We start from the raw sequence: 11,908 nt of genomic DNA, 5'->3' as shown, positions 1-11,908 counted from the left end.
ATGAAGAGCGTCGCTCTAGTTCTCGCTGCATTGCTTTGTGCCTCCCAGCTCGCATTCTCTGCTAGAGTTGTCCCAGAGAAGGAGGAGAATGAATCGCTAGACCCACAGGGGTATGGTGGTGGTCACGGTGGCTACGGCGGTGGTGGTGGCTATGGTGGTCGCGGTGGCTACGGCGGTGGGCATGGTCACTCGGCGGAGCTGGAAGGATACCGTGGTGGCTACGGTGGCGGTCATGGTGGTGGCTACGGCGGTGGTCGTGGTGGTGGCTACGGCGGTGGTCGTGGTCACGCAGACGCAGTTGAGCCGGAAGGATATGGATATGGACACGGTGGTTATGGCGGTGGCTATGGCAACGGTGGTTATGGCGGTGGCTATGGCAACGGTGGCTATGGCGGAGGCTACCATGGTGGGTATGGTCATGGTGGATATGGCGGTGGTCACGGATACGCTGACTCGGTTGAGCCGGAGGGATATGGATACGGTGGTAAAGGTGGATATGGCGGTGGGTATGGTGGCGGTCACGGCCATAGCGCTACCACTGAGTCGATTGAGACTCAAGGTCACGGTCGTGGTGGCGGTGGCGGTCACGGTGGCCACGCTGCTACTGAAGCTAAGGTCGATGAAAAGCATGCTTAAATCGAGCTTCTATTGAAAAAAACATATAATCTTTAAAGTTAATATATGGCCGTTGACAACTATAAATTAGCTAATTAAATTTTCTTTTGTGCATCTTCTGTAGAGTCCCAGAGCTTGCGAAAAGGGCTTCCTAGACATCATTCCTATGGATTCCAAGAACAGGACGAAAGACATTGTATTTTAAAGTAGAGATTTTAGCACCAAGAAGAAACAAAGACGTGATCTTGGGATGCCATAATTCGGCCCCTCCGCATTTTCAAACGATTCTCCCTCCACTAAGAGTTATGAAATCTGACATTGTTAATGCTCGATATCCCAAGCTCTTTCAGGCTAATAGCCAAACTAGAAAGAAGGATACAATGAAGAGCATCTCTCTAGTTCTCGCAGCATTGCTTTGTGCCTCCCAGCTCGCATTCTCTGCTAGAGTTGTCCCAGAGAAAGAGAATGAATCGCTAGACCCCACAGGCGTATGGTGGATCAGGCCATAATTGCACCACGGTGGCCACAGCCACACTGGTAGTATTGAATCGATTGAGACCCAAGGAGGTGGGCATGGTGGTTACGGTGGTGACGGTGGCCATCCTGTCGTTAAGGCTGATGAGAAGCACGCTTGAGTCATCTAGATATTTTTAAATAATGTTCAATATAATTTTTATTATTTAATGATGGAAGTTTTTGTCAACAAAAGAGTGCTGCTTTTGTGAGAATCTACTTAAGAGAACCCCACTCTGCCTTTTGACGTTTCTCCATGGAATATAATCTCCCACAGTGTGTTTTGCTCCCCCAGCTTTGCACACAAGGTATCAAAACACTCCACGCATTGTGTTTATCCACTATTGCATGCAAACAAGCTAGTGATTGTCTTATTTTTTATAAAACAATTTCGTCCGTGGATAAATGTCAAAAGTTCTGGGGCATGTTTGTTGATAACACGAGCACCCCTCTTTTGACGTTTCTTATGTGACTGTAGACGGTGTTTCTCTATATAATCCACAACCTAGGCTCAGCAATTCGCAGTTCAAGAATGGCACTTGCGAGTTTGCTTCGGCACCTCTTTGTCCTTTTCGTGCTCGCATTAGCTTGCCTGGATCATAATGCTGTCACTGCAGCAGCGTTTCGGCACGGGCATCACCACGAAGAGCCCCAGTCACAAGATCACAGAGTCATGGAACCAAAGCTTCCACACAGCGGCAGCAGTGACAAACATCACTAAAGGCAAGGTCACAAATTCCCTGGAACTGTTTTGGCCTTTGCGAATTGAAGAAATTATAATTCTCAGATCCCCACCTGGGTTTCACACCTTCTAGCATTGTTGGCTAAGCATTAGCACCTTCCTATAAACATTAGTAAAATTCTCATGTAGAAACATGAAGGAGAATGTTCAAAGTGATATAATATAATGTTTTTTAAAAAATAGCTTTTAATTGGTAGTAAAGTATGGCACATATTAGTTGCCATAGTGAAGCAATTTGAAATTTCAACAAGTGCTTTTATCTACATCAGAATGTGATGTAATATAGACTATGTAGTAAATCATACTTCTTAATTAGACAACAATCTCTAAAATTTTCTATGATGATAACGAATACATTTGATATTATAAGCCTCAATTGTGACAATGTCATTTGTTAGTATATTTTGGCTAAATAAAATGTTTTTGTAAATAAATTTGAATAATATACTTTATTAACTATGTTATTAGGATAAAACATGAAAATAATTCCAATATTGCTGTGGACCCCTAATGTAGTGATTACATTCTTCATGAAAGACAAGTCCCAAAACCTAGCTAAAGTTTTTTAGTAACATAATAACATCCAACTTATCAACCACAGTTCAAGATAAAAATAAATAAAAGTGAACTTAGAGTTGTATTACATGTTACATTTTTTAAGCCGAATATTGCAAAAAATTTCATAATTTTTCATACATTTCTATAAAACAAAATTCACTTGAAGAATTCTTGTGACATGTGACCCAATCATCAGTCTGAGACTTTTGATACATTACAATGCTTATCGTGATAGCTCTGGTACCTGAAAGTTTCAAAAGTTTGCCAAGCCAATTAAAAAGACTCCAGCATGAGAATCCATATTCCCTTCTTTATTCTAAGCCTCAAGAGCAGAGTTTAGGAGGGTCTGAAGCAATATAATGTTTTTACCTCAGCACCTGTAGCAAATGTGAATGCGAATAACAAAAATACTGTAAATAAAAATAACATAATGGACACTTTACCAGCACCTACTTATAGATCACCATTGTAATACCTTAGCTAATTAAAACTGACAATTCATCTCCTCTATAAAGTTGATATTGCCATTATAACCTCACCATGGTAATAGCCGCTCAGGATCAGTGTGTTGAAAACTAAGGAAGAAGAGAAAAAACTCTCGCTCATACATACACAGGTGAGAATCGTGACTCTCCAGATCCACCACGTGTCACCACATGTCTCAGCCGTATGGTGATCTCGGATGTACTACATCCTCACACCCCCACTTAGCCGAGATCAGTGTGCGAAGGCTGGATCAGAAAAAAGAAACTAATGCTAAACCACCGGGAAACCTATCTCACTCCCCCCACTCAGCCGAGAAAAGTTGAGCTCATGAAATCAGCATCTTGTGGTGTTGAACAACAATAGCAGCACGTTCCAAGGTACCCAAGCTTGCACACAGCCCAGCTTGTATCAGGACCCGTCAGGAATTAGCATTTTGTTCCATCTCCCCCACTCAAATGTGATCTCTCCATCAGCCTCAAGGCCCTTGCGCACAGCAATTCCCAAGAAGAAGAGAAGCCTCTTGGCAGCATCAGCAAATCTCCAACCCAAGGAAGCCTTCCCTTGTAGCAGCAGGGGCATCAGATCGTCTCCAGCCGTAGCAAGCAGTGCCGCAACCCTTTCAATTCAAATCCAGGCCAGTCTCGATCAAGAACCGCCTCCATTTTAGGGTTGCCTGCACAAGACAAAATAAACAAGAAAACCTCCATCTTGATATTTGCAATTCACAGCAGCTCCAGATCAGGGGGCTCATTGTCTTCCTCCTCTTCCTCCTCCATTCAGCCCAGGATTTAATCCCTGAGCTCTGATACCATGTTGAAAACTAAGGAAGAAGAGAAAAAACTCTATCGCTCATACATACACAGGTGAGAATCGTGACTCTCCAGATCCACCACGTGTCACCACGTGTCTCAGCCGTATGGTGATCTCGGATGTACTACATCCTCACACAGTGGACCCCAGATATATAATCAAGTCTTCCTGCTGCATGTAAGTGTTTCAGTGAACAAATCCTTTACCTTCGAAGGTGCAAAATCTAGCAAAAATCTGGCATTGTCGGCAAGAGGCTGCTTGAAGTGAAGGAGCAAGCATGCTATGTCATCCCTGGAATGGAGGGCCCAATAAACTTTCGGCAAGTCCGTACAGTAATACATGACACTGGCCCGAATCTTCCTCTCCCAGGCTTGTTCACTCAGATCACAAACCGCTGCTTGACGAAGCAGACGAGGAATCCCACTGTACCAATCGTAAAAGAAGCCAGCTGCATTGATGCGTGCATCCAAACCATCTGCCTCATTCCGAAGAACACTGGCTTTGTTCGACCACCTGCACTTATTCGAGTTGCCAGCTTCTTCAAGCAGTCTATCAGCTTCTTCCCACATTTCCTTGCTTTCAAGTCTCCATACGCCTAGCAGCTCCTCAAAGTCGTCCTTGTCCCAAGTGTGGACTAAGAACTCGTTCTCGACCCCTACTGGCTTCACGCTCTTGGTGTTTGCAGGATCCGGGGATGCTGCTAGCACCCTGCTGCCCAGAGGATTTCCACTCCTAATCTTCTGGTTGATGAGGTGAACAACACATTTTTTCCATTGACTCAAGGGGTACTCCCTCTTCTCATGGATGGATACCTGGCCTTCGGATGTGAATTCCCAGATAAAGTCCGCAGACTAGTAGACGACGATGAAGCTGGCTCTCACCTTGCGCAAGGATTTCGATGATCTCTATGCCATCTCAACGGTGGCGCTGGGAAGTCGGCATTCCTGTGGTACTTCCTCGTCCGGTTTGGCATTGAGTACAGCTTTTGAATGACTGGCCCAGTTCCTCTCAGGACACAGGCACACTTAAATCTATCACCTTGCCACCTGTTTATGGCGTGCAATTCGTAAAAGGGTGGTGTTTTTCACTCACAATATGTGTCTGGTTGCTATTGGTCCACGTGTAATATGAGTGTGGAAAAAACACAGGCATAGGATATTTCACGAATATTCATTTCTTATGCCACGGATGGGGCTTCATGCCCATACCAATGACCATGCTATGTGCGGAATGGAGTCATTCATGTTATGTGCAGACTGGAGCCCCTCGGAGTCCAGGTAGCACGAAGAGTTCGTCACCCTTCCATCTAGAGTTGCCAAGCTGAATCTCACTGGTTCCTTAACCCAAAGGCGTCGGAATCGAGCTTGAGTTTCCAAGAGACAGTGTAAGTTCCTGGAGCTAGGCTCAACTTCCTGTTCCCAGAGAGCTCTAGCCAGCAAACCATCTTGAGGTGCGCCACTTAAGTACCTGGTGCCATGCTTTGAGGACCATTCCCAGTATTCCGCAGTGCTTCCCCAAGTCACAGCCAAAGATCTCGAAGAAAAGATGTGGCAAACAGCCGCAGTAGCTCGATCGATCCATAAGCCCTGGAGAAAGCCAGAAAAAAATTTATGAAACAGAGAGGATCACCAAAAGAAAGCACTTCTTACTAGGATTCTTGCTTAGATCAAATATTTTTCCCAAGAGAAAGAACCTCGATGAGAATGTGTCCACCCATACCCATCGGGCTAGCATCCATGGGGCATGGAATTAACATTTAATGTTGAACCAATAGAAAACTGCCACATGGACAGTGTATTGTGAGAAAAATGCCACAGTTGTTTCCACCTTTTTACAAATTGCACTTTATACCTGCGTATACCTCTGGTGGTAGCTAAGCGTCTCTTCCAATTATTTCTTAGTCGAGGCGCAAACGCTTTCCATTACAGTCCTTGAGTTCCAAATTAAGGCTCTTCAGGTTGACCTACCAACCACTGGTTTTTTTATGGATTGGAAAGCCTTCCCTTGACGAGCTAAGAGCAAGGACCATAGCCATGGCCTCGTCTAGTCGATCAGCTCTTGAGCAAGCCCGTGCTCCACGGAAGTAATCCTTGGCTCGATCTGGCATGGCTACATAGCACTAGCATCGCCAGGCCGGAGTGGAGTTTTGCTACAAAGCCTCTCGAACGCTTCAAAGGCCTGTTGCTAGCACCCGGTTATATCCATCAATGAGAGGAAACAATGCCTCTTCTCTTGCCTCTGATCCACTCGAAAACTCTGCGAGCGTCCGCCATGCTTCCACACTTCCCATAGAAATCTACCATGCTGTTGCAGACCACCATGTGGATCCCGGCGCTGGAAATCTTTGCCTCCACTTTCCTGCCGGCCTCTAGAGCTTCCAAGCTTCCGCAAGCCTTGAGCACCGCGACGTAAGTTGTAGCATCCGGATTTAAGCTTCCCGTTTCATTCGAGCGTAGAGCTCGAGATCTGCGTCGGCCTGGCCACTCTCCGTGCTTCCCAGAATGAGAGAGTTCCACAACACCGTGTTTCGCTGCCATCTTCTCGAAGACACCGCGACCGTCGGCCAAGCTTCCACACCTCATGTACATGTCAACTAAAGCGCTTGCTACGAAGATCTGCTGTTTGTTTCCGGTGGTTGCAGCGTCTCAGTGAATCCTCCGGCCTTTCTCCAAGCACTGTGCCTTGCTGTTCTCGTAAGCTTACACAGGCCTTGAGTGCTGCGAGTATAGTGACGTGATTCACTGGACAGCCTTCTTCCTTCATTTTTGTACGTAGAGATCCAAAGCCAGCTTTCCTTCACCAGTCTCGGAATCCACAAGAGCTGGTTTATGTCTTTGTTGGATGGCCGTGAAAACTCTGCCAGCAGATCTGCCAGCAAAGTTTAAAAAGGTTAATTTTATGAACTAGTTGCTAGAGATTAAATAAGGGATTTTGTCTTTAGATGCATATATTGGCAAGTTCTATGATCTTTATCTTAGTTTTATAGGTATTTATAATGAGGTGCAATGTTTCATCAAAGGTTTAAGATCAATGAATGTGTTATAAAAGGTCAAAAATGATTTTCCCAATAATGTTATCATTAAGGCTCAGATTTTTCAGTCAACTTAGTCAACTTTAGTCAACAAAATGGTTTAAAAGGTAGTTAATGTAATGATCAGCCAACCTATGCTTTATATTTAGGAAAAAACAACCATTGTTGCATTGGGGCTTGAAGAATGAAAATGGCAATGAGGTTAAGAAACTTCATTGAAGAAGGACTAGCAAAAGAAGGACAAAGTGGAAGGCACTTGTTTTTGATGTTACAAAGTTGGATATTGAGGCAAATATTGTTCTAAAGGGGTTAGCAAATGTTAATGTGACTACAGTGGAATCTATAGGCAAAGATAGGCAATAATGATACTTCATTGACTAATGCTTTAGAGTTGGTGATTAAGCTTCTTATGGTTGAAACAGATATAAGTGACATTACTATTGGGGCATAATACTTCAAGTTGGCCATGTTTATGAGCCACAAGTCTAACCATACAACAAAATTGGTTTGTTCAAGATAAAGAGTTGTATGTTATGATTATTGCTATGAAGGAATGGTGACATTATTTTTATGGATCAGACTTCCATATGGATTCAAACCATCAATTTCTTTAATATTTTAGTCGTCAAAAGAATCTTTGAGGCCATTTTGCTTGTTGGCAAGAATTCCTACAAGAATTATCTATTAAAATCTGGTACAAGTATAGAGGTGACAATAAAGTGTTTGATGCATTATCTAGAATAATAAATTTTATCTCATTCGTGAAACTATCTAGCAACTTCTTGGATGAGATTAAGGAGTTTGTTAATTTCAACTCTTTTATCATTAATATTCACGTGAAGGATTTGTTAAGGGACATCTCTAAAGATTTGAAGGGTAACAAATTTGCATCATTTGAGATATAAGATGGAATCTTAATGAAGAAGGGATATGTAGTGATTCCTTGTATTGATAAACTCATTAAACAAATTTTAGTTAAGTGTTATAATGTGCTAAGTGTTAGGCATCCAAGGGTACTAAAGATGTATATGTTGGTGAAGAGGCACCTCTTTTGGTTTAGGATAAAATCAAATGTTAAGAAGTATATATGTGGTTGTTTGAGTTACCAAGTAGTTAAAATTAATCATTAAAAGCTTGTTGGCTTCTATCATCTTATATGTATACCTGATAACAAATAGGATAACATTTTAATAGACTTTACTTATGACCTTTGGGTTGTTATGGTTAAAGTTATAATGCCTTAAAAGTTGGGAGGTTAGTTTAGGATTCACTCCTTATTTGTTTCATTAGTAGCTAATTGTTCTTCACAAGGCTAGTGCACACCTTAAGAACATTATGTGATTTAGAGCAACAGGCCCCATGGCAGAGAAGAGGTGTCCAATTCATCCTCACCCCTGTACACACATCCCAGAATGATACAATTCCATGCCACTACATTCTTGCTGTGATCCATCCCCTCAAAATGCCTCTCCTAGGCTGCCACATCAGGCATATAACATCCTGTGATTGGGAGCCTGGCTAGGTGCTGTTGCCATTGTGAAAGATCTCTGAAGTGGCATGTGCAATCTCTTTGTCTGTTTGTCCTCGCCACCAGGGCAGGGCATAGGCACACTGATTCTCAGGGAAATGTAGTTGTTTCTTGTTCTCATGAAGTTATTGGTGATCATGTCCCTGTTATTTTTGCAAATGTTAGGAGCCCATGGTTTTTCTAGCTGTGAGAAAAAAAGAAAAACATTCTCACATGAACAAGGAGTGCAACCTGGTGCTGCAAAATCTCAATTCCACCAGCAGTGCTATGCATAACCCAGATTTCCACTCCTTGCACCACTGAGTGTGTCTTGTGAGCACCTCTCAATCTGACAACTGAGGTCAATTAGCTGACACAACATTAAACAGTCTCTCTGCACGATCAATGGTGGCCAATGTTATTGTGAAAACGTTGTAGGGAGAAGCTCAAAATCTCCAGAAATATGAATTTTTAAGTGAATTTTTCAGAACTGCACTATAAAAATGTCTATGTTTTTTACACAGTTGATAGAAAATCGGCATTTTCTGAATGTTTATTATGCAATGAGTCAAATTTATGTCACATGAAACATTTATGAAAGCTGTAAATTTGCTTTTGCATGAACAATCATGGACTAGCTTGATGCATCTTCCCATTTTTATTTTTTTTTGACAATGCAGTCAGGACAATGGCACAAAAAGGCTTTCTAGACAGCATTCCTTTGGATTCCAAGAACAAGACGAAAGAAAAGAATTTTAAAGTTAAGATTTTAACAAGAATTTCATGAGAAGAAACAAAGACGTGATCTTCTTGGGATGGTATAATTCGGCCCCCTCGCATTTTCAAAGATTCTCCCTCCACTAAGAGTTATGAAATTCTCAATGTTTGACATTGTCAATGCTCGATATTCTATATAACCGAAGCTCTTCACTCCTTTCTCGGGCTAGCTTCCAAAACTAGAAAGAAGATACAATGAAGAGCGTCTCTCTAGTTCTCGCAGCATTGCTTTGTGCCTCCCACCTCGCATTCTCTGCTAGAGTTGTCCCAGAGAAAGAGAATGAATCGCTAGACCCACAGGGGTATGGTGGTGGTCACGGTCACTCTGCCGAGCCAGAAGGATCCCGCTATGGTGGTGGCGGTCACCACGGCCATGCTGACACAGAAGGCTACCACGGTGGCTCTGGTGGTCGTGGTGGCTATGGTGGCCACGCTAATGCAGCTGAGCCACAAGGATATGGGGACCATGGTGGGTATGGTCACCGTGGCAACGGCAATGGTCATGGCCACGGTGACTCAGTTGAGCCACATGGATATGGATATGGAAACGGTGGTTACGGTGGTGGTTACCATGGTGGCTACCGTGGTGGTCATGACTCGGTTGAGCCGGAAGGATATGGATATGGACACGGTGGTTATGGTGGTGGCTACCATGGTGGGTATGGCGGTGGTCACGGACATTCTGATGCGGAGCTGGAGGGGTATGGATCTGGATGGCACCACGGTGGCCACAGCCACGCTGGTAGTGTTGAATCGATTGAGACTCAAGGAGGTGGTCATGGTGGGCATGGTGGCCACGGTGGTCACGGTGGCCATGCTGTTGCTACTGACGCTGTTAAGGCTGATGAGAAGCACGCTTGACAGCGTGCTTCTCATCTAGTCTCAGATTCAATATTATTTAATGCTGGAAATAATGACAGTTTTTGTCAACAAAATAGTGCTGCTTTTGTGAGAATCTACTTAAGAGAACCCCACTCTGCCTTTTGACATTTCTCCATGGAATATAATCTCCCACAGTGTGTTTTGCTCCCCCAGCTTTGTACACAAGGCATCAAAACACTCCACGCATTATGTTTATCCACTCGGTGATTGTCTTGTTTTTAAATGTCAAAAGTTGTGGGGCATGTTTGTTGATAACATGAGCACCCCTCTTTTGACGTTTCTTATGTGGTGTTTCTCTATAAAATACACAACCTAGGCTCAGCAATTCGCAGTTCAAGAATGGCACTTGTGAGCTTGCTTCGGCACCTCTTTGTCCTTTTCATGCTTGCATTAGCTTGCCTGGATCATGATGTTGTCACTGCAGCAGCGTTTCGGCATGGGCATCACCACGAAGAGCCCCAGTCACAAGATCACAAAGTCATGGAACCAAAGCTTCCACACAGCAGCAGCAGTGGCAAACATCACTAAGGACAGGTCACACAAATTCCCTGGAACTGTTTGCACTTGAAATTATAAATTCTTAGACCCCAATGTAATGAAGAAAAGTTATATAATATAATTTTTTTTAGTATTTAATTGGTAGTGAAGCAATTTGAAATTTAAACAAGTGCTTTCATCTACATTAGAATGTGTTCTTTAATAGGATAAATTCCAAATAAAATCCTGTTGACTGCTTACCTTCTATGCCATCATTGGACTCCTCCCATCCTGAATATAGTGACAGCATCCTTCCCGAAACACAAGTCCCAAAACTTGGCCAAAGTTTTTTAGTAATATTAGATCATAACTAGAAGGGGTAATTATAACAACTCATACATTTCTATAAAAAAATCCACTTTGTGCCATATGACCCAATCATCAATCTGAGACTTTTGATATATTACAATGTTTATCACAATAGCTTTGGTACCTGAAAGTTTCAAAGTTTTGCCAAGCCAATTAGAAAGACTCTAGTATGAGAATCCTTTTGCTAGTTGTATTCCTTTCCTTATTTTAAGGCTAAGACCAGCCACACCTTTTTCAATGGCGTAGATCATAGCTTGCACAAGAAGTCTAGGAGGGTCTAAAGCAACATAATGATTTTACCTCAACACCTGTAGTAAATGTGGATGTGAATAATAAAAATACTGTAAATAAAAATAAAAATCCCTTGGTCTCACGCTTCTTGGGTGGGCTCTGAGACCATATAAAAAAAATATAAATGAATGAATAAAAATGATCTAGTGGACATTTTATTAGCACCTACTTCCAGATCACCATTGTAATATCTAAGCCTGGGTAGGTTTTGAGCTCATGAGCTCCCGAGTTGAACTCATGACTTTTCAAACACAAGAAAAACATTGGTTCATTTTGAACCAACATTTTTTCATCTTTCAAATTTTGATTTAATCTATATTTCCAAGTAAATTTGACTAATAAAATATAATTATAAATATAGATACGAAAACTAAAAGCAATCTAGAAACATTTCTCAAGCTCTGCAATTATAATACTTGTTTGGTGGATGTAATGGTCAATCTTAGAATCTTGGGTTAGTTTCTACATAAAAATATAATAGATGTGCTTGCAGGCTAAATATACCTTTCCCCTATTCTCCTTTGGTGTAAAATCTAGACAGGTACATGATGGATTTTCACAAATTCTGATAGTGTAGCTCATACCCTTTGATGACTTAGTTACAACAACAAACTCTTTAGCCACAATGCTAATATAGTTTGTCTTTGTGATTGTGCACTTTAATTCCTTTACTAGCTTGATCTTCTCTTGTGCACCTTTCAAAATGGAAAACCTATACTATATAGCCTTCCTATTTTTAGCTAATTGTGTATGCCAATCTAGTGTTGATATTAGTGGTATAGTAGCATCAACAACAACAGTTGAGGAAGTCTTCAACTTGAAACTTGCTCTCTCCAAACTTTCAATCGGT

At 42.3% G+C, this 11,908-nt stretch overlaps 3 protein-coding genes across 3 annotated transcripts; 2 read left to right on the top strand and 1 right to left on the bottom strand.

Moving 5' to 3' along the window:
• Nucleotides 1–727, top strand: LOC9660936 (ctenidin-1). The gene has a single exon (XM_002962836.1). The coding sequence runs from the start codon at nt 1–3 to the stop codon at nt 634–636; it is 636 nt and encodes a 211-aa protein (XP_002962882.1). The 3' UTR covers nt 637–727.
• Nucleotides 728–5,928: 5,201 nt separating this feature from the next.
• Nucleotides 5,929–8,116, bottom strand: LOC112340996 (pentatricopeptide repeat-containing protein At2g34400-like). The gene is made up of 3 exons (XM_024660345.1): nt 8,079–8,116; nt 6,496–6,592; nt 5,929–6,342 (listed from the first exon to the last, which is right to left on the bottom strand). The coding sequence occupies exons 1-3, from the start codon at nt 8,114–8,116 to the stop codon at nt 5,929–5,931; spliced, it is 549 nt and encodes a 182-aa protein (XP_024516113.1).
• A 1,118-nt stretch (nt 8,117–9,234) lies between these two features.
• On the top strand, nt 9,235–9,900 carry LOC9662019 (cold and drought-regulated protein CORA). Its single transcript, XM_002962835.1, has one exon. The coding sequence runs from the start codon at nt 9,235–9,237 to the stop codon at nt 9,898–9,900; it is 666 nt and encodes a 221-aa protein (XP_002962881.1).
• The last annotated feature ends 2,008 nt before the right edge of the window (nt 9,901–11,908 follow it).

Source organism: Selaginella moellendorffii, unplaced genomic scaffold, assembly GCF_000143415.4.
Source record: "Selaginella moellendorffii unplaced genomic scaffold, v1.0 SELMOscaffold_2, whole genome shotgun sequence".
Taxonomy (NCBI): Eukaryota; Viridiplantae; Streptophyta; class Lycopodiopsida; order Selaginellales; family Selaginellaceae; genus Selaginella; species Selaginella moellendorffii.
This window is presented reverse-complemented; position numbering and strand designations above follow the sequence as displayed.